We start from the raw sequence: 23636 nt of genomic DNA on the forward strand, positions 1-23636 counted from the left end.
TTAAATATAAAAACATTTCATCTAGATTAATACATGCTCTTATTAGTTGAATCATCTAGTTTTACATATTGGCCTAAAAAACAATTATAAGCTTCTAAAGAAACTCTGTATATAGAATAGCTTTTATTTAACTACAAGAAATGAACAGTTGTACATGTAAAATAATCACTGGACAGAAAATAAATAAGTTCCAATTCTGATTTTCTGTACTGCGGAATACATTTAATCTTTCTTCTAGAAGTTGACTAAATATGGGGTATACACTCTATAAGAAACACTTCATCACAGGATCGAAGAGAAGGCGAATGCAGACCTATCGTTGCTCTCTGTGGTTCTAATTTATCTACAGGGTTAGAAAAATGCAATAATCCTTGATGTGAAAGAAACTGGATGTTAATGTGTCCTTGAAATAGAGGCTTTTATCTATATCAAAGGGAATGTATCCATGCCAAAAAATGCTTAAATCCCATCATTTCTAGAGGCAAACTGAATTAGTTTTCAAGTTGAGATTTTATTTTATTCAAGCTGAGCTTGATAATTGTCTTTCAGTTATGTAAGAAAACATCAGGGGAAATAATTTTAGAGACAATTTTACAGTTGAAATCTACAGCTTCAGATATACCCAAACTCCTATATGTTGAATGAAGAAATTTTTGATCTACTACCTACTTTGACAATTTGTATAAAACGTTAACTGTGGATTATTAAATTGCCATAGCTATTTCTGCTGAGCATTTGTTAACATTCAAGTTAATTATCACTCTGAATTATTCTTTTTATAGTAATATCGCTCAAATTAGTTTTTATTTATGAAACGAATTTCCTTAAAAGTAACAGGTACTGAGAAAAATACTACTATATATTTACTGCATATACATGTTGCTAATGAAAGCTAGCTATAAGCTAAAGAAAATAAGAAGCCAACTATATAGGAAATTATATTCCTTTATTTTATTGACTACCCTATGAGACCTGAATAATTAAGGAAAATATGTTCATACTTTAAATTCATTGAGAACTCATTCATTGAGAACTTCTGACTCATGCCAGAAGTCCTACTGAGCCAGCACTAAAGGATTCAGGTACAAAAGTTTTTAAATCCATGAGATTATGATTCATATTATGGAAAGACAATTTATATATATTCTATATAATATTCTATGTTCTATTCGATGCAAAACACTGCCCTCATGTGAGGAGGCCTAAAATACAGGAGTACAAAGGAACAAAATGTATACCTTATTGAAAGAAAAGAATATAAACTACCAGCATTTTACATTGATTACATGTTCAATAAAAATATCAAAGATACATTATGTTAGATTAACTATACAATTAAAATGAGCTTCAACTGTTGTTTATATTTTTCATATGGCTTCTATAACTTTCAGTGTTTACATAGCTCACAGAAATAGCACTGCTTTAGAAATATCAGTCATGTTAAATACTAATTCAAACTATATAGTATATTATGCGTCATTATGATAGTTGAGTTAATATATTTCAAACATTATTACAAGGTTCCTGAGCTTAGAATCAAATACTTTACTCTTAAATAGATTCAAATAAAACCTAATATATTCATAATCTTCTGTTTATTGGAAACAATGCTAAACTTTGTTTACATATCCTTTACAAATGGGTGAAAAGCAGCTTTTCAGCGACAGAAATGTTTTGTGGTAATAGTTACAGAAATACAAAAGTATTCCTAAATGACTAAGTATTACAACTGATAAATTGTAAACTCACTTCAATAAAACTATAAATTTCAGGTAATTCAAATATAACTTTTAATTCATCAGAATAACAATATGAAAATAAAATTTGCTGGAAGGATCATTTTGCCTACAGTATATTATATTCAACAGTGAATTGTTTGATAATTATAGATAAAAGTCAAGAAGTACCAAAGGACATTCATGTAGCTAAGACTGCACAGTGTGTTTGCCTTGAGAGATGCCCAATAGCATTTTTAAGACATCAGTAGCCCTTCTGGAATGCAGAGCCTTGCTACAATTTCCCGAAGCATTCTATACCCCTTTATTTGGATATCTGCTGATATTTCACCATCCTAGAAAGAATACTGGTATAAAGGAGATCTCCTAAGCCATACTAATAAAACCGAATTAAGAATAGATGAAATCAAGTAAGGGCTAAACTACTGAGTGTTCTTTCCCCCACTGCAAAAGAGAAAAAAGTAACAAATATAGCAGCTCAAAAATTATAGTCAACTTAGCAAAAGATATTGGTAATTAAAAAAAAATTCAACCAATAGAGGATCAATGGAAACTGCTTCTGTTGAATCTTGCAAAAATATTTGGATATTGTAGTACTGAAGCTGCCTCCTGGATTTTTAAATTCATAATTTTTAAAAGGAAATCATTAAAAATGAAGACCCACTTGTACTCTTTTTCATTTATCACAAGAAGCCAAAACATGACTTATGCAGTCTTTGTACTTAGAAAAACAAAGTGAAAAAATAAAACATCCAATGCTTTTGAATTACTGTATACCCTTGTGCTTTCTTTGTGCTAAACATATATTTCACTTTACGCCATTGTCAAAAAAGAAAAATGGAAAGAAAAAGAAGCAACAAAATCAGGAATAACACATAACACTCATTTTTGAACACTGAAGTAGATTTCAAGATATATACATGTACAGAAGCACAAATATATACATGAATTTGATGGGCACACTAGACTTACTCAAGTTCTCATTTCAGAATTAAACTAAATGAACAGTTCAGAAATTGAAAATCTGCATGTCAAAACACTTTAGAAATTGCATTTAAGGCAACCATGGAATCAAGGAACTTAGTTACACATTTTGACTTTTGGATAAATCTATGATTATATTTGTTATATGTCCAGACTGAAGTTATTACACAAGTAGGGATACATATAATAAAGTTCATAATTTTTGAGTCTAAATGATACTTTTGAAAACATATATAACATTTATTGAATTTGACCTTGTAAATAAATGATTCTCTATTGGTTGTTAAAGGATTTCACCCTTTTTTTCACAGAACATAGACTATTAATGAATCAATATGGATCTGTACAGTTTTATCCTTTTATATACTTATTCATACAGAGATTCTTTTATTTATGACTTTAAAATAAATACATATAGAAATACAAATCATTTTAAGATAACTACAAAATAATGCTCTCTAGGTATCAAAATGGGATTGCATTTGAAATAACTATAGATACTATCATATTTCTTATCTGGTCCTTTTAATACTTAAAGAAGTACAAGTCAATGACAATAAAGTTATTTTTATAAAATATAAAGGGATTTTTCTTTAATACAAGATCTTGGCAAACTCATAGAGTACACCAAAATTAAAGCACTAATATTGCCTTCTAAAAATGAAAATATTTGCAAAATGTTTATAGCATGATACTGGATTATTTTAATCCAATAGTATAAAATTTGTACTTCTTCTAATTTTCCAGCAGTCGAAATATCATATTGAAGAATTATTTAAGAATCTGGGTTATCCAAGGACTCTGTCTTGGTCAATTTCTGACATACTCCTCATTTCCAGACAAAATGCCATGCTAACCAATATATTTATGGCTACTTAAGAAAACTGAAATGACTCCTCAAAGATACTTTAGGAACAAAATAAATCAAAAACGGGGCCGGGCAGTGGCGCAAGAGGTAAGGTGCCTGCCTTGTCTGCGCTAGCCTTGGACGGACCACAGTTCGATCCCCCGATCCCCCGGCGTCCCATATGGTCCCCCAAGCCAGGAGCAACTTCTGAGCGCATAGCCAGGAGTAACCCCTGAGCATTACTGGGTGTGGCCCAAAAACGAAAAAAAAAAATCAAAAACATCTCAAATTTTTCTACAGACTATGAAGAAGAAAGGAGAGAATGAAATTTTCAGACCATGCAGCACAGAGAATGAAATTGATTGAAGGGACCATAATACTACAAATTTGAATGTATTAAACATTTTTTAAGATTTTTCGTAAGTCACCATAGAAGTTGATTAAAGTGCTTGCCATCGCTGTATCTACTGCAGACTGAGGAATCATTCCACGTAAGTCAGTCTGAATATAACCTGTCAACAGACTCTGGTTTCGATTGTCTTTAAGTGGAACACAAAACCATCCACAGGGATGGTTATATCCACGAACAAATTCTGGTCTCTTTTCATTCCAGTCAAGACTTATACCTACAAAGCAAATCAGAAATAATACAGTTAACAGCAATAATTGACAGTAGTATAAATATTTCACTCAACCTATTACTAGAAAACCTCTACACAAAAAATGTTTATTGTTTAAATATTTTTCTTTGTATCCAGGTATGTGAAAATTAAGCTCCAAGAGAGAGCATGGAAGAATTAAAAAGATGATTAAATAGATTTCTGACAGGAGACTGGTGAAAAGCTAATGAGGAAAGTTCTGTTCCCTTCAAAACACTCACATCACAGCATCTTGATGACTCTTTGGAAAGTACAAATTTTGGCTGCAGAAGCCAGGCTTCAATAATCAAACCTGTGATACCACTATTACTCCTTGTAGACAGTGTAATATCCAACTTTGGTACTCACTGGTTAAAAAATAAATAAGGATCTATTGATCTATAACTGCCAACTTAAACATATATCTTATAATTTTTACTGGACATCCATCTACATATAGGATAGTGTAGGTGTGGGTGGCTGGAACCATGCTATTTTATAGAATTAGTGGAGAACAATCAAGCCATCACAAACCAAGTATATTGGAAAATGAAGTCCTGAAGATTTGTTCTTTGAATAAAGACAAGATCGAGCAAGCAGAAGACTTGTAGTTCTGGAAATGCAACATGCAATCACTTTGATGAAAATCACTGACCCCATAGCTTTAGAAAAGACAGGTGTGCTTTTCAATGCGGCGCTTACCACTTGAAAGTGCTACCATAGTGTCCTTTCTGACTTAGACTCTCTGAGGGAAATAATTCATCCACAGTAACTTCTCATCAAAAAAAATTTTTTTCATCCCAATCCATCTCAAATGACAATTTGAACCTTGATCATCAACAAAGTTTCCAATTGTTTCCATCACTCTTGTGGCATAAAACAGGTATGATAGCAGCAATTGTATATTCATAATGAAACCAAGAATAAGAAATTTCTAAGATAGATGAATGTTAACAATAAAGCAAATTGGGCTTCCCAGCTTCATTTCTTGTCATACTGCATTAAAAATAAAAGGAATTTAAATATATTCAAAATAATCTAAAATGTTTATTACCCTTCTTGGGCACAATAGATCTTTGGTTTTATTTTTCTTGGAATAAAGGGTTAGAACCGAAGCCATTTATATTTCCAGCTTTTATCAGAGCTGTTTTCCTCACAATTATTGTCCAGATATATAGAACAACACAGTACCACAACAAAGGAAAACAGATATTCAAAAGTAGACATGGTCATGGCAAAGTCACCAAAATTCATAAACTGAGATATCTTCTCATATACAAAATTAACTTTTACATATATTTTTCTTCATATTGATAGACTTTACATAGACATTTTAAATTTTTATTTATTTAATAAAATAAAATAAAATAAAACTTGAGAATTGTAATGGAAAAAAAAGAAAATGAAAGCAAAACACTCGTGTGTGCGTGTGTGTGTGTGTGTGTGTGTGTGTGTGTGTGTGTGTGTTTTGGGGCCACACATGGTAGTGCTCAGCGTTACTCCTGACTGCTCAGAAATCACTCCTGGTAGGTTTGAGGGACCGTAAGAAATGCCTGAGGATCAAACCTGGGTCAGCCACATGCAAGGCAAATGGCCTTACTATCTCTCTGATCACAAGAACCACCTTTTTTGTCTTAGATAGAAAACTACTACATAATTCAAAGAGAAAAATATTCTAACATATGCCAAATCTAGTTTTCTATTTATTGTCTAAGAACATTTCAAATCTCTTCATGATATCGTCATTATAACCCCTAGATTTTAGCATTTACAAAGCTTGGTATTTAAAAAATTACTAAGAGTTGATAATATAACTTTTTCTAATATCTTCTTTTAAACACCTTGATTACAAACATGATTGTAGTTGGGTTTCAGTCACATAAAGAATATCCACCTGGACCAGTGCAATATTCCCATCACCAATGAATGCCTAAATCTCCCTTCTCCCTGCCCCCTGCCACCTGTATTTGAGACAGGCTTTCTACTTCCCTCATTCATTCACATTGTTATGATAGTTTCTTAAAACCCATAGATGAGTGATAGTATACTGTTTCTATCTCTCTCCCTCTGACTTATTTCACTCAGCATAATACATTCCATGCACATCTATGTATAGGAAAATTTCTTGACTTCATCTCTCCTGACGGATGCATAATATTATGTACCATAGTTTCTTTAGCCATTCATCTTTTGAAGGGCATCTTGGTTGTTTCCAGTCTGGCTATTGTAAATAGCACTGCAATGAATATCGGTGTGAGGAAGGGATTTTTGAATTGTATTTTTGTGTTCCTAAGGTATATCCCTTGGAGTGGTATAGCTGGATCATATGGGAGCTCGATTTCCATTTTTTTGAGGAATTTCCATTTTGTTTTTCATAAAGGCTGGACTAGACTGCATTCCCACCAGCACTGAATGAGAGTTCCTTTCTCTCCACATCCCCACCAGCACTGATTGTTCTTGTTCTTTGTAAAGTGTGCCAGTCTCTGTGGTGTGAGATAATATAACTTATAGAGAAAGAACATCTAGTGTAGAAAACACATATTTAAAACAAACTGAGGAAAGTAGAAATGTTTGTCATCATTACCACAGGATAAAAGTCCTCCTTTATAGTCCACAGTGTAGGAGAAATCAACAAACTCTCTTGGGGAAATTATATTCCAAAGCTGACCTGCTGTAGTGTACCTCATCACACAGCAATTCTGAAAGGGAACAAAAAATAAATATTAGTATAGGCATCACAAACACAAACTCATTTATCCCAAGTTAATCTTCAGTAAAATATACTCACTGAAATGTGTTACCATTATCTGTGATTTATATAATGTTTCTGAAATTTCTATTGCCAACATAACTGCTGTATGTATATAAATAGGATACAGACACACAGAGGAAATTACCCACTAAGTAAATTTCTAATTCAGTACATCTTCCTGGTACTTTATTTAATATTTCAACATGGATGTAGGTAATAGAGATGTAGGGATTTCTTTTTTGCTTTGGGGTTTTTGGGGGCCACACCCTGTGACGCTCAGGGGTTTCTCCTGGATATGCACTCAGAAAATGCTCCTGGCTCAGGAACCATATGGGACACCAGGAATCGAACACAGGTCTGTCCTGGGCAGCCAGGTGCAAGGCAAATGCCCTACCTGTGTGCTATGGCTCTGGCCCAAACTGTAGGAGTTTTAAGATAACATCCACAAATACTTTGGGTCAAATGCCAATGTTTTCATATATAAATTCAAACATGGCATGAAGTAAATAGGAAAAGAAAGCGAGCACTTCTAGTTACATAATTTTGTAATATAAAAGGTAACATGTTTTTCTTTAGTCTTTGATTTTAGGTTACTTTTGTGGAAAACCTACAATCTTTTACCTAAAATTCTAAATCTGACAATGTTTCAAAATTTTATTTTTATTTTCCTATGTGAAAGTTTTACAACTATAGAAACTGACAATTTTTTAAGCAGCATTAACACCGAAACATATGTTCTTTTTTTTAATATAATTTTTATTTTGATCATAGTGGCTTATGTATTGTTGACAATAATATTTTAGGTACATATTTACATAAAATCGGGGGGATTCCCATCACCAAATTGTCCTCCCTACTCCTCGTTTTTGTCCTACCTCCCATATCCTCTTCTCTCACCCCCAGGGCTGCTAGAATATGTGGTCCCCTCTGTATCTAGCCTACTACTTAGTAGTCTTGCACCTGTTTGGTCTTGGTGCCTCCCTTATTTTCCCCTCTAACTGGGACGCAGGACTAGCTAGTTCAAGTTGCGTGGTTTTGTACCGAAACATATATTCTTATATTAATATAAGGGAACTAAGATCATACAATAGTCTAAACATTCTATAGTGAGATCTCTATGACTAATCTAAAAACAATCAATGCAAGTTTGTGCACATGTTCACACTTACTGGTTCCATTTTGTATAACAGACACATATATATGTCATATATATATATATATATATATATATATATATATATATATATGTTTCTAAAATATACCTCTTCAAATTGCTCCAAAATGTCCAAGGAAGTCATTAAGCTGTCCCAATCCAAGCGACAGGGCCCTGGCCGGATATGGTCTATTACAGCATTCACAGTGTCATCCATGATACCTTGGGCTTTGAAGCTAGAAAAAAAATATTAAAGTCAAATATACTGGTATGAAAAAAAGCTAGCATGCCTTCATAGTTCAAAGATTACAGAGAGAAATTAGCAAGTTAAAAAAAAGAAGAACATATACATAATGATCTTTCTTCTATGTGACATATATGGAAACACAGTAAAACAAAAACAAATGGCGAAAGGCATTTGTCATAACTGGACAAGAGGACCTAGCTTACCATGGTAGAGACAGGGATTGAAAGAAAAAGAGATGATTTGTGGGAGAGAGAACACTCTGGTGTGGGTGTAGTGATCAAACACTATGGGCATGAAACCCTATCATTTAAATTAGTATTTTAAATCATGGTACTCAAATTTAAAAAGTTAAAAATACTAAACTAAAAAATATTCTAACCAGGGGCCAGAGTAGGGTGTTTCCCTTGCACATGACTGACCCAGGATGGACCATGGTTTGATGCCTGGCATCCCATATGGTCCCCAAGCCAGGAGTGATTTATGAGTGCATATCCAGAGTAACACCTGCCAGTCACTGGTGTGGCCCAAAATCCAAAAACAAAACAAACAAACAAAAAATTCTAACCGGCCCCATACATTAAGCTCATTTGTGTGTATGTAGTAATTACAATTTGCTCTGACTGAAATATGAATCAAAATGTGTCCCCTATAAGTATCTATTCTTCTTTTTTTTTTTTTTTTTTTTTTTTTTTTTGGTTTTTGGGTCACACCCGGCGGTGCTCAGGGGTTACTCCTGGCTGTCTGCTCAGAAATCGCTCCTGGCAGGCACGGGGGACCATATGGGACACCGGGATTCGAACCAACCACCTTTGGTCCTGGATCGGCTGCTTGCAAGGCAAAAACCGCTGTGCTATCTCTCCGGGCCCGTATCTATTCTTCTTAAAGGCTGAGTTCAAATATTAGTTCCCATCTGACGATCTTTTAAAATAAACTGTCATACTCCCTTGGTACTTTTTATGCCTTTTCAGTTCCCAGTGGGAATTCCTTATCTGAAAGGATTAACTGTCATTCTTACTTACAGTGCTTAAACTGTTTCTAATTTCTGTATCCTTCTTAAAAATGTACATTTCATCTTTCTGGAAGTGCTATCTTGGGTATCATACTTCAAAACATTTGGCATAAAAAAAGAGGAGGCAGACCGTTTTGATTTTAAGGAAACCAAATCCCAAAGCTATAAACTCCAGTTGCACTAGGTGGTCATTTGCACTGTCTTTAATAAACTAGTTTTGTTCAAAAGGTATCATTTATTTTCAGTTACATGCAAAGACCAAACTCAAAAAAATCACCGTCTCCATTTTATATCTGGTGCCATATAAAGTCATTTCAATATATAAACAATATTGATGGGTACACCTGCAGATGGAGTCTACCAGAGGCTTACCCAGCAATAGCCATGGGATGAGCTTCCATAGCCCAAACCATTAGAAGTCCTTGGCATCACCAACCCATCTAGCAGAAACTGCAAATTCCAGGCCCATCTCCAGCTCCATTCACGTGCCATTAGAGCATAACCACTAGCATCAATAGAAACTGACTACAAAAGCTTAGCACTAGGTTCAGGGTGAGCCATAGCCCAAGCCACACAGAGCGCCTTTGAGTGTCCAGGCCAATAAGAGCACTAGGGTAGCAAGTGGAACCACATCTGTGAATGAGAACAGCTCTAGAATAACAAGAAGCCTGTATCCCATTCCAGTTAATGTAGGACCAGAACAATGAAAGTAACAAAAGTCCAGCAAAATTGCTAATTATATCAGATCTTTTTAATCTTCTGAAAAAACCTTTAGGTTTAACTATCTAAAAAAAAATATAGAATAGTGAATAGTGAACTTTGGAAGTTCTGATTGGAAAATAAAGAACTCATTTTTCATTTAATAATATAAAAACAACTATTATTTTATTTTATTTTGTATCTCTAATCAAATAAAAATAAAATAGAGCATAGAGATAGTACAATGTTAGGTTACTTTCCTCATATGTGGCCAACCCAAATTTGATTCATGGCATCCCATATGATCCCCAAACCCTGCTAGTAGGACCCCTGAGTGCAAAGCCAGGAGTAGCATAGTCGGATGTGGCTCCAAAACAAGACAAAAAAAATAAAGAATAGAGTAGCAAGTGTCAGCAGCAGCATATATAACCCTTAAAATTTTATCTATTACCTCAAAGATACAGTAAACAGCTAAATGGGAAAAAAAAGGACGAAAACAAAAAGCAGGAGCTGAAGAGAGTAAGTGGACTGGGTGTTTGCCTAACACTCAGCCAGCCTGGTTTCAATCACCAGGAGTGATCCCTGATAACAGAACCAGGAATGAGCTCTGACCAACACTGGGCGTAGCTGAAAACAAAACAAACAAACAAAAAAAAAAAGAGAATATGAGATATTATTGATAAGAAATAGGACAAACCACCTCAGAATCATACAACTTCCAGAAAAGAAAGAAAAGAAGAACTCTAGTTGAAGAAATAACAGATGAGAACTTCATGATACTGAAGAGAAAGATGGAAAAGCAGATCCAAGAAGCCCAAAGGGTTCCAGTAAACCAAAGTAAACCAAACCTGAACAACACCAAAACATATTTAATCAAAATGGAGGAAAATAGAAGGCGATAGACTCCTTAAAGTAGCAAGTAGAAAGCACACCTCATATACAAGAGTTAAAAACATAAAATTCATAGCAATTCCAATGACACTCTAAAAACAATAAATTATTGGAATGATATATAAAGTATTGAAGTAAAAGAAGCCCAACCAAGCTCTACTCAGCCTTGTTATCATTCAAAATTGAAGGAAGAATAAAAATGTTCCCAGACAAACAGCAGTTGAGGACATTTTACACCAAGTAAACAAACTGGTAGAGATAATGAGTGGCCTCAGGTTTAAAAAAAAAAAAAAAAAAAGATCAAATGCCTTAAGAAATCAAGCTTCTCATGAATATAATGCAAAACACATACAAAATACATTTGTGAATGCTCATACACATATAATAGAAAATGATATAACTGTTTGAAAGATGAAATCCTGAAGTTCAATACAATATAGATGGTACTGTAGGTTATCATGTCAAGCAAAATAAGAAAATAAGTCAGAGGTAGGACAAATCCTGAATGATTTCCCTAGTGGAATATAGATACCAACACAAGAAAGGCAGTCATCAAACAATGACCCCCTTGGTCTTGGTATCCAAAACCAATTACCAAATAGGGAAGGAAAAACTGGAGGAATAGAAAAGACCAAACAAGAGGTGACTAAGGGCAGTGCAGTAAGTCATGGGCACTTGGATGGTGCACTTCACCCCGTTTTGTATATCAATCCCCAAAAGTTTAAAACTAGTGTATCTATCTAAACTATTTTTAAAATTTAAAAACAAGCAAATATTACTATAGATATCTATGAAAGGACAATTTTTACTGTCTATTTTGCTAAATATATTTTAGTATTCTGACTTACTTCACATTGTATCTTAAGTATTTTGATATGTTTACATATCTTTTGTCTCTTAAAATTGTTGAGAAATGGCTTTCATTTTTCTTAAAATTCATAGATGAGTAAGACTATTCTGCATCTTTCTCTCTGTCTCTGTGACTATTATTCTCAGCATAGTAGATTCCATGTACATCCATGAATAGGAAAATTTCATGACTTCATCTCTCTTGACAGCTGCATAATATTCCATTGTACCACAGTTTCTTTAGCAATTCATCTGTTAAAGGGCATCTTCGTTGTTTCCAGAGTCTTGCCATAGTAAATAGTGCTGCAGAGAATATAGCTGTAAGGAAGGGATTTTTATATTGAATTTTTGTGTTCCTACGGTATATTCCTAAGAGTGGTATAGCTGGATTGTATGGGAGCTCAATTTCCAGTTTTTGGAGGAATCTCCATATCGCTTTCCAGAAAGGTTGAACTAGACTGCATTCCCACCAGCAGTGGATAAGAGTTCCTTTCTCTCTGCATCCCTGCCAACACAGCTCGTTCTCATTCTTCATGATGTGTACCAATCTCTGTGGTGTGAGGAGGTACCTCATAGTTGTTTTGATTTGCATCTCCCTGATGATTAGTGATGTGGAGCATTTTTTCATGTGTCTTTTGGCCATTTGTATTTCTTCTTTGTCAAAGTGTCTGTCCATTTCTTTTCCCAATTTTTGATGGGATTAGATATTTTCTTGTAGAGTTCTGTCAGTGCCTTGTATTTTTTTGGCTATTAGTCTCTTATCTGAAATAGTATTGGGTGAATATGTTCTCCCACTAAGAGGGTGGCTCTTGTGTACTGGGCACGGTTTCCTATGAGGTGAAGAAGCTTCTCAGCTTAATATATTCCCATCTGTTAATATCTGCTTTCACTTGTGTGGAGAGTGCAGTTTCCTTCTGGAAGATGCCTTTAGTCTCAAAATCATGGAATGTTTTACCTACATGTTGTTCTACCTTATGGTATCAGGTCTGATATTGAGGTCTTTAATCCATTTGGATTTTACCTTTGTACATGATGTTAGCTGAGGGTCTAAATTCGCTTTTTTGCAAGTGGCTAACCAGTTGTGCCAACACCACTTGTTGAAGAGGCTTTATTTGCTCCATTTAGGATTTTGCTCCTTTATCAAAGATTAGGTGATTGTATGTCTGGGGAACATTCTCTGAGTATTCAAGCCTATTCCACTAATCGAGGGCCTGTCTTTATTCCAATACCATGCTGTTTTGATAACTATTGCTTTGTAATACAGTTTAAAGTTGGGGAAAGTAATGCCTCCCATATTCTTTTTCCAAATAATTACTTTAGCTATTCGAGTCTGTTTATTGTTCCAAATGAATTTCAAAAGTGCCTGATCCACTTCTTTGAAGTATGTCATGGGTATCTTTATAGGAATCACATTAAATCTGTACAATGCTTTTGGGAGTATGCCATTTTAATTATGTTAATCCTGCCAATCCATGAGCAGGATATGTGTTTCCATTTCCGTGTGTCCTCTCTTATTTCTTGGAGCAGAGTTTATAGTTTTCTCTGTATAGGTCCTTCACATCATTAGTCAAGTTGACTCCAAGATATTTGAGGTTGTGTGGCACTAATGTGAATGGGGTTGTTTTATTAATGTCCATTGCTTCCCTATTATTATTGGTGTATAGAAAGGCCATTGATTTTTGTGTATTAATTTTGTAGCCTGCCACTTTGCTATATGAGTCTATTGTTTCTAGAAGCTATTTGGTAGAGTCTTTAGGGTTTTCTAAGTAGAGTATCATGTCATCTACAAACAGTGAGAGCTTAACTTCTTCCTTTTCTATCTGGATTCCCTTGATATCTGTCTTGTCTGATAATATATAGCTATAGCAAGGACTTCCAGTACTATATTGAATAGGAGTGGTGAGAGAGGACAAACTTGTTTTGTACCAGAATTAAGAGTGAAAGCTTTTAGTTTTTCTCCATTAATGATAATATATTCTCCATTAATGATAATATATTCCACTGGCTTGTGGTAGATGGCCTTAATTATATTGAGGAAGGTCCCTTCCATTCCCATCTTGCTGAGAGCTTTTATCGAGAATGGGTGTTGGACCATATCAAATGCTTTCTCTGCATCTATTGATATGGTCATGTGATTTTTATTTTTCTTGTTGTTGATGTTGTATATTATGTTCATAGATTTTAGCATGTTAAACCATTCTTGTATTCCTGGGATGAAACCTACTTGATCATAATGAATGATGTTCTTGATGAGGCATTGAATCCTATTTGCCAGGATTTTGTTGAGGATCTTTGCATCTGTGTTAATCAGAGATATTGGTCTGTAATTTTCTTTTTTGGTATCATCTTTGTCTGGTTTAGGTATCAAGGTTATGCTGGCTTCATAAAAGCTATTTGGAAGTGTTCCCGTTTTTTCAATTTCATGAAACAGCCTTGCCAGGATTGATAGTATTCCTCTAGGAAGGTTTGAAAGAAATCCATCTGGGCCTGGGCTTTTGTTTTTGGGAAGACATTTGATTACCATTTTAATTTCATCAATAGAGATGTGGGTGTTTAGATATGCTACATCCTCTTTATTCAACCCTGGGAGGATATAAGAGTCGAAGAAATTATCCATTTCTTCCAGGTTCTCATTTTTAGTGGCGTAGATTTCTCAAAGTAGTTTCTGATTAACCTTTGAATCTTGCAATATTGGTAGTGATCTCCCCTTTTTCATTTCTAATATGAGTTATCAAGTTTCTCTCTCTCTTTGTTAGTTTTGCTAATGGTCTATCAATCTTGTTTATTTTTCGAAGAACCAACTTCTGCTTTCGTTGATCTTTCGGATTAATTTTTGGTTTCCACTTCATTGATTTCTGCTCTCAGCTTTGTTATTTCCTTTCGTATCCGTATTTTTGGGTCCTTTTGTTGAACACTGTCTATTTCTATGAGCTGTGTCATTAAGCTATTCAGATAGGCCCCTTCTTCCTTCCTGATGTGTGCTTGCAAAACTATAAATTTTCCTCTCAGTACTGCTTTTCTGTGTCCCATAGGTTCTGATAGTTTGTGTCTTTATTATTATTTGTTTACAGGAAAAGTTTGATTTTCTCTTTGATTTCATCTCGGACCCACTGGTTATTCAATATGAGGCTATTTAACTTCCAGGTGTTCAAGTTTTTCTTCTGTGTCCCTTTGCAGTTCTCATATAATTTCAGAGCCTTGTGTTCAGTGAAGGTAGCATGCAAAATTTATATCCTCTTGATATTATGGAGGTATGTCTTATGTGCCAGCATGTAGTCTATCCTGGAAAATGTCCCATGTACATTGGAGAAGAATGTGTATCCAGGTTTCTGGGGTGGAGTGTCCTATATATATTTATATCTACTAGGCCACTTTCTTCCATTTCTCTCTCAGGTCTAGTATATTCTTGTTACATTTCATTCTGGTTCACCTATCAAGTGTTGACAAAGCTGTGTTGAGTTCCCCCACAATTATTGTGTTGTTATTGATATTCTTTTTAGGATTTGTCAACAATTGTATTAAATATTTTGCTGGCCCCTCATTCGGTGCATTTATATTTAGGAGTGATATCTTCCTGCTGTATATAACCCCTTGATTAATACAAAATGTCCATCTTTGTCCCTTATAAGTTTCCTGAGTATAAAGTTTGCATCATTTGATATTAGTATGGCCACTCCAGCTTTTTTATGGGTGTTGTTTGCTTGGATAATTTTCCTCCAGCCTTTTATTTTGTGTTTATGTTTGTTCTGACTATCCAGGTGCTTTTTTTTTATAGGCAGCAGAAGGTTGGATTGAGTTTTTTGATCCATTTCACCACTCTGTGTCTCTTAACTGGTGCATTTAGTCCATTGACATTGAAGGAAAGAATTGTCATGGGATTTAGTGCCATCTTTATATCAAAGTTTGGTGTGTCTATTTTGTCCATATGTCTTAAAGTAGGTCTCTCATTTTCACTTTTAAGACTGGTTTTGAGTCTGTAAAGTTTTTGAGCTGTTGTTTGTCTGTGAAGCCATGTATTTTTCCTTCGAACCTGAAAGTGAGTTTTGCTGGGTGCAGTATTCTAGGCGAATCATTTATTTCATTGAGTTTTGTCACTATGTTCCACCACTGCCTTCTGGCCTTGAGTGTTTCTGGTGATATGTCTGCTGTAAATCTCAAGGATGCTCCTTTGAATGTATTTTCCCTTTTTGATCTTGCTGCTTTCAGAATTCTGTCTCTATCTGTGGGATTTGTCAATGTGACTAGGATGTGCCTTGGGGTGTTTTTTCTGGAGTCTCTTTTTGTTGGTACTCTTCAGGCATGCAGAATTTGATCGCATTATTCTTTAGCTCTGGAAGACTCTCTTTAATGATGTCTTGACCGTTGATTCTTCCCGGAAATTTTCTTCCTGGGTCTCTGGGCCTCCTTAAGTTGTTTCTGTTGAGTTTATCATAGACTTCTATTTTTCATCTGTTCCCATTCTTTGACTAATTTTTCCATTGTCTGTTCCTTTACTTTAAGTTTTTTTCCAATCTCTTCTGCTGTATGGAGTTGTTATGTATTTCAATTTCCAGAGCCCTAAATCTATCCTGAGCTTTTGTTATCCTGATGGAGATATTATCCATTTTGTCATTCAATTCATCTACTGAATTTTTCAGACTTGTTATTTAACCTGTTATTTCAGTTTGGAGTTTTCTGATTTCTGTCTTCATATTTCTTGGTTCTTATTAGTGTTCTGTTCAACTCAATCCATGGTTTCTTTGAGTTCTGTGAACATCTTCCATATTTCTTCTCTAAACTCCACATCTGAGAGACTGACTAGTTGGTTGTCCGTTTTCCGATCATCAGAGTTGCCATCTTCATTATCTATGCCTGATGCTGCCCTCGTTGTTTCCCCATTGTCACACTTGTGTTGAGTGTTTTTCTACGTGTTTTGGTCATATTCATTGGCTAAATGATGTGCACAGCCACGGTCCTCTGGCTCCACCCTTTCATCTCCAGTGAAGGGGAGCTTTCCATGGATGAAGCCACACACAGGATCAAATCTTTGGCCTGAGCATTCAGCAGAGAAGACAATTCAGAGAGAAATGCTGGGCTTCAGAGATCCAGCACTGTTCATAGTGTGATATTTTTCTTCGTGTTGCACGGCATTCTTTCATTAGAAAGATCACACAGCCACAAACTAAGCGGACGTGCTCTTCTGGAGCCTCTAGGAGAGCAATTTTACTGGGCGCTTTTTGGCCCACTCCTGAGAGGTTCAGGAGACAAGACAGTAGAAAACACGCACAGGGAACACTCAGTTTCTCACAGTCAGGAATCACTGGGCAGGCGTAGATTTTCCCATTCTGATGTCTCAAACAGGGGACAAGCCTTTCTGCAAATTACTGCTGATAGCCAGTTTTCACTTTTGGAAGCAGTTCCTTGGCATTCCGGCCCAGCCTGAATGAGCCTCTGGGAGAGTGATTTTGCTGGGCCCTTTTCATCCCACCCTGGAGAGGTTCAGGAGACAGGACAGTAGAAAAACACGCACAGGCAACACTCACAGTTTCTCACAGTTGGGAACCACACGTAAGGTCACATTTTAACATTAAATGATTCTGTGATGGAAGTAACACAATTATCCTTTTCATGATGACTTTAAGATAAAACCTTAGAAAAAGTTAAGAGGCAGTCCTAAGTAAATGTAGGTTAATTTTATTTATTTTTATTAATTGCTTTATTTAAGCACTTTGGTTACAAAATTGTTGTTGGAATTCAGTCATACAATGTACACCATCCTTCACCAGCACACTGTTCCTGCTACCAATGTCTGCAGTTTCCCTCCAACTCCTGCCTGTCTCTAGGTCAAGCAATTTGCTTCTCTCTCACACTCCCCCATTCTCTTCTCTCTCCATCTCCCTCACACACACTCTCTCGCACTTGTTCTCTCTCCTTTGTGACAGAGGGGTTTGCATTATTGTTAATGAGGGGTGTATATTTTAAAGGGACTTTCCTACATGCCATTCTAATAAATCAAAAGTCCAATTTTACTGGCAATTTGTTATTATGTGTTTTACACATTTATATATGAAATTTAGAATATATAATTGAAGCTGGACAATGTTTTAAAAAGTCATATAAAACTACATGAACTTACAGATATCCATTAAATTCTTCTGAAGGTTTTCTCCAAACTGTTACATCTTTCTAGAAAAATAAAAATCATATGTAGTGGTAATTACATAAGTGAAGCTTTAAATATAAAGTATAATTTATAAACATGAAACATTTGTTTTGCATTAAAATAAAGTTTAAAATTAAGAAAATTATAGGGCCAGAGCAGTGTTACAAACAGTAAGGTGTCTGCCTTGCCTACACTAGCCTAGGACGAACTACAGTTCACTCCCCCATTGTCTAATATTGTCCCCAAGCCATGAGCGATTTCTGAGCACATAGCCAGGAGTAACCCCTGAGTGTCACCAGGTGTGGCTCAAAATAAAAACAAAAAATTTAAAAAACTTAAATTATACCATAAAATGATCAAAAAAATTTTTTCCTTGTATAGGAAATTTCTTCACATTATCTACAGGCCTACAAAATATATTTGTCAGTAACTTAATGAAATCAAAATATTTTTAGGATTTAGTGATTTCTTTGTTTATTTTGGGGCCCCACTTGGCTGTGCTCAATTAAGACTTACTCCTGGTTCTGCACTCTGAATCAATCTTGGCAGGCCTTGACCAAAGAGATCTACTGGTCAGCTATGTGTAAGAAAAATACCCTCCTCTCTATACTATTGCTCCTCTGGCTGAGACAGCACTTTATTTTTAAAGTTCTATTAGTCCTAATTTGCATGCCATAAAAGTTTTCCCATTTAAAATACTTAAAATAAAAATAAAGTCATTAAAACAGTGTTTAAAAGAACCATATACTTAGAAACAGCTGCCCAACAACTCTGATAATTACAATCTATTGTCTTTATAGATTTACCTATTCTGGATATTTTATACGTGCAAAATAATAAAACATGTGGTCTAGGAAGATAGAACTTCCTTTTTAATTTTGGGGGGTTGAGGGCACACCTATCTGTCTTCAGCCTTAGGTCTGCATTCAGTCAAAATTCTTGGTTATACTCGGGACCAGAGGTGATGCTGGGTCTCAAATTCAGGTCAGCTGCATACAAGGAAAACACACTCTCCACTGTACTATCTCTCACTGATCTTGGTCCTTAGATGATAAATTGTCACCTGTATAAACTTTGCAAAATATTTGGTATCATTTGTTATACTTTCCTAAATTGCCAGCAATACACTGTATTATACATGGAAATTCTTAAGGCTCTTTCCTATAGTGCTATTCTCATATTAGAATTTCATAGTCAGTGTGGTGACATCACTGTGGATTCCTATGTCTCTTCCTTTGTGATATGTCGAACTACTGATTTACTTAATCGAATTACTCTGCATATTCATCTAAATTATCATCCTTATTTTTCCATTTCGTTTTGAAAGTTATCTACCAAATCATTTGTCAAAAGATATGCCTTAAATATAAGTAAATTATTAACTTACCATTTTCTTAACGACTCGCCAATTATCATCTTCAATGTTGTGATATTGAATGAGGGTATTCCTTAGTGTAGATGCAAAGGCATGAACATCAGACAATCCTTCCATTTCTCTTATTCCTATAATAGAAAACACAATTGGCATTAGCATGTAGTACAGTTTGATTCAGTAGCCAAGTAGGCTTAACATGGCTTCACAATAGAATTTACAAGAGGAACTTTAAAAATACTCTACTTAAAAAAAACTGAACTCTATCCCAATTTCTGAATAGAACCTGTGCAAAGGATTTATTCTGAGTTCCCAAAGTCTGTCACACATATCCAAGATAAAAATCATACATATCAATATGTTAAAAATAATTTATTTGGGGCTAGAGTGATAGTAAAATGGTTAGGCATGTGCCTTGTACACAGTCAACTTAAGTTTAATCCTTGGTATCCCATATTACACCCCAGGACTGCCAAAAAGTAATTCCTGAGCACAGAGCCAGGAGTAACCTCTGAACATAGCTGGGTGTGGATCCCAAAGAAATCATTTCTATAAAAGTATAATCCTACTTCCTTTCTTTTGGAGCCTAATATCAAAGAAAGTGTATAAAATTCCACGTAATATAAATAAAACATTGGCTGTTGTTTCTGTAACCATATCCCCCATTGTTCCTGTAACCATATCCCCCATTGTTCCTGTGTAACCTTACCTACAAGAAAGACCTGCCCATTTCTGGGAGGGGTCTTGGGAAGGTCTCAAAGGGTTTGGTCAGAAGGCCAGGGGGATTAGAGGATTGATGGAGGATGGTAGCAGCAGGAGGAGAGATGACTGAAAGAAGTTTGATGCAGGGCAAGCTGAGGAGGGCATGCTTAGATAGGTTTAAGATAATAGGCCACACAGCTGATATCTCCTGGAACCTGTCTGTGAATGATTTCCTTGCCGCTACCTGAAACTGCAGACCTGCTGGCAGAGAGGGTTGAAGCCACTTGGCCGGGCTGGAGGAAAATACCTCTAATCCCTCCATCACCATCTACCACCATCTAAGCCCATCCAAAGGGCATATATTCTACAGTTTCCAATATAGAAAACAATGTATAAGATGCAAATGCTTCAAAATATTCCTGAGACTTCAGCCATTGAAATTATTTCCTTTACCAACCAACAAACTGAGGACTCATTATACAAAGCTAATTACAACCACAAATGTACAATTTTTTGTGTGTTCTATAAGAAAAGGATTACAGAATTCTGACCAAGTATAATGATGTGGAGAAATAACGGTTTTCAGTTCTTGAGGTCCCCCATGCCCACCCCAGCAGCCTGCAGCCCCAAGCACCCTGCAGATGGGGTAAGGGCAGAAATTTTCTCCCCAGCCCCCACTGTGTGTGCATTCCTAAGGTCCTCGTGCCACCTGTAGCCCCTGCGCCGGTGAGATTGGCTGGGATCTATTGCCTGGTGGTGAGCATGGGACTGCTCCCTGACCTTCAGGTATGCTAAAGCTGCCTCCCGCCCTGAACCCTGACGCTCAGCCCAGACGCTGAGGCAAGTTTTCCAGCTGAGAAAAGATCTCCAGCTGAAGCCTGGAGGGGGTGGAGTACCATTGACTTCCACATAGGAGAGGGGGCAAGGGAGCTGGGCTCAACAGTGCCCACTACCATTGTGGCCAGGAACAGAACTGTACTGGCTGGTAGTAAGAGGGGGAGTGAAACTAACCAGGCTCCATTAGAGGGCATGCAAGGGGCCAAACTTCAATGAGCTCAGCCAACAGTCCCACCTAGAGCCGCACTCCAGAAAAGGGACCCAGTTCCATGCCACAGTTGGCAAAAGAGGGCTACACTCCAAGCCACACCAATAACTGCAAAGAAATATGGGCAAACTAAGGAGGGTCCTAACATCAGGGGATATAGACCCTAATAACCAACACCAAGACATATAGTAATCCAAATAGCAAAAAAACAAAGAGAAAGATGAACTCCTAAAAGCAATAAGGGAGAAAAAAAACCCTCAAGTACAAAGGAAGGGGCATAAGAATAAAACCAGATCTCCCATTTTAAATAATTCAAGCAAGAAGACAGTGGAATGACATATTTAAACAACTGAATGAAAGAAATTTCCAACCTAGGGTCCAATACCCAGCAAAACTATCATTCATATGGGAGAGCGGACTAAAAACATTCTCAAACAAGAATGAACTTGAACAATTTGTGCAAACAAAGCCGATCCTAAGCGACCTACTCAGAGACAAATTACACAATCCAAACCCCCGATTGTAACAAAAACCACCCTACACAACACAACTGCACAACAGTCATCTCTGTCAATAATCTCCCTAAATGTTACTGACTAAACTCTCCAATTAAAAGACACAGAGTAGAGAAGAAAAATAAACCGGACTTCTGCTGTCTGCAAGAAGCACACCTACAACTACAGGATAAACATAGGCTTAGAATAAAAGGATGGAAATCAATTATTCAGGCCAATGGAAAACAAAAAACAGCAGGGCGATCCATTCTTATATCAGACCAAATTGCATTCAACCTCAAGAAAGTGAGACAAAGAGTGTCATTACATACTAATGAGGGGAAACACTAAATCAAGAAGTACTAACCCTGGTCAATATTTATGCACCTAATGTAGAGTCAGCAAAATATGTGAGGCAACTGCTCACAAACCAGGAGAAACACATGAAGGGAAATATGATAATAGTAGATCTCAATACTCCACTATCACCACTGGACAGATCCAGCATACAGAAAAATAACAGAAATAAGAGCCCTAAATGAAAAATTAGTAGATCTAGGGCTAATAGACTTATATAGGGCCCTCCATCCCAAGAAAGAAAATACACATTCTGCTCAAGCCCACCTGGAATCTTCTCTAGAATAGACCATGCCTTAGGATATAAGTCAAATTTCTATAAAATCACAAATGTAAAGATCATTAGTAGCACCCTATCAGATCACTATAAAAGAGAGGTCAAGCTGGCAGACCTCCGCATGTGCCAGCGGCCTCTTGGCCCGGCCTAGGGTAGGGGGGCCTGGACCTGGGTCACCCGACCCCCCTCTCCCCCTTTCCTCCGGACCTCCAGGTGGGTTCCTGGGAGGAGCTGGTGGGGCACCCTGGGTTTTTTCCCCACTCCCAGGCCGGGTCCGGAGACTGGCCTAGGGTGGGGCTTAAATCCCTGTCCTTCGGGCTTGGGAGGGTCTCTCTCCCTTCCTGGAGCAGGATTTCTAGCTGGTACGGGCGGGCAGCTGGCAGACCTCCGCATTTGCCAGCGGCCTCTTGGCCCGGCCTAGGGTAGGGGGGCCCGGACCTGGGTCACCTGACCCCCCTCTCCCCCTTTCCTCCGGACCTCCAGGTGGGTTCCTGGGAGGAGCTGATGGGGCACCCTGGGTTTTCCCCACTCCCAGACCGGCTCCAGAGGTTGGCTTAGGGGGTGGAGTTTGATCTGGGGGATGGCAGATAACTGCTCAGCTATACTCAGGCTGTCACTGGCAATTTCATACCAGTCTACATTTTGCAAACCGCTCGGGGGCTAGCGCCCCCGCGCGAACATATGCTCCTCCCAACCATCAGTACCCCAGATTTACCCTTCTTAACTTCAGTAACACACAGTTCTAATCTCTGACCAAAGACATACAGTAGATCTAACAAATCCCAGAACTATTTAGAAGGACACAAATTGAACACATATTGAACACATATATCTTTTGAATATTTTATGGGTATTTTCTTTAACTGATGTAACTCTCTATATATTCTTCTACCATGATGTTTCTATCCACTTTTCATCTTGTCTTTTCTTTGTAAGCTGTTCAGTAGGATTGTTGGTGGAACTGTCCCTCAGTTTGATGCCTATGTTTGAACTATGTCATGGAAATTGCTGGTCTTGTTCCTATTGCCTCCAGATGCACCAATAACGCTTCATGGCATTGATCCTTGTTTCCATAGACACATTAAAATGGGAAAACACTATACATACAGATAAGTTCTTATATAATAAATCTCAGTACAATGTACTTTACACCCTGAACATTGATATAATGAACTGGCACAGGCCTCAGAAGAATGGGCATCCTCCATTCACGCCGGAAGCAGGCAAGCTATCTACGAAACATCCAAGGTCTTTTATAGCAACAGCTGGAAGCAGTCCTCTACCAGGAAAGACACTACCAAGGGTCTGACATCGACCTCCTAAAAAGAGACTTCCGTTTACACTGAGAAGACATGACAACAACAATGACCTGCTCTACAGGACATGGTTCTCTCTATTGCCCCTTAAGTGTGAGGTGAAATGAGAGGATGCTCTGCACCATC

General features: G+C 36.8%; 1 protein-coding gene and 1 long non-coding RNA gene across 2 annotated transcripts; both read right to left on the bottom strand.

Annotated features, from left to right (window-relative positions):
• Nucleotides 1-1036, bottom strand: LOC126001991 (uncharacterized). Its single transcript, XR_007492881.1, has 2 exons — nt 155-1036; nt 1-105 (listed from the first exon to the last, which is right to left on the bottom strand). It is a non-coding gene; the product is annotated as an uncharacterized LOC126001991 (long non-coding RNA).
• A 2907-nt stretch (nt 1037-3943) lies between these two features.
• On the bottom strand, nt 3944-19446 carry STARD4 (StAR related lipid transfer domain containing 4). Its single transcript, XM_049769159.1, has 5 exons — nt 19335-19446; nt 17921-17970; nt 8220-8346; nt 6790-6904; nt 3944-4193 (listed from the first exon to the last, which is right to left on the bottom strand). The coding sequence occupies exons 1-5, from the start codon at nt 19437-19439 to the stop codon at nt 3964-3966; spliced, it is 627 nt and encodes a 208-aa protein (XP_049625116.1). The 5' UTR covers nt 19440-19446; the 3' UTR covers nt 3944-3963.
• Between the last annotated feature and the right edge of the window lie 4190 nt (nt 19447-23636).

This window comes from Suncus etruscus, chromosome 2 (genome assembly GCF_024139225.1).
Source record: "Suncus etruscus isolate mSunEtr1 chromosome 2, mSunEtr1.pri.cur, whole genome shotgun sequence".
NCBI classification, from domain to species: Eukaryota; Metazoa; Chordata; class Mammalia; order Eulipotyphla; family Soricidae; genus Suncus; species Suncus etruscus.

Excerpts from the sequence above, each read along its gene's own strand:
- STARD4 (XM_049769159.1), bottom strand. The coding sequence starts at position 19,439 with ATGGAAGGATTGTCTGATGTTCATGCCTTTGCATCTACACTAAGGAAT. Across the intron at positions 6,905-8,219 it reads TTTTGGAGCAATTTGAAGAG|AATTGCTGTGTGATGAGGTA; the intron begins GTATATTTTAGA and ends GTTCCCTTTCAG. Across the intron at positions 4,194-6,789 it reads AGGAGGACTTTTATCCTGTG|GTATAAGTCTTGACTGGAAT; the intron begins GTAATGATGACA and ends TTTGCTTTGTAG.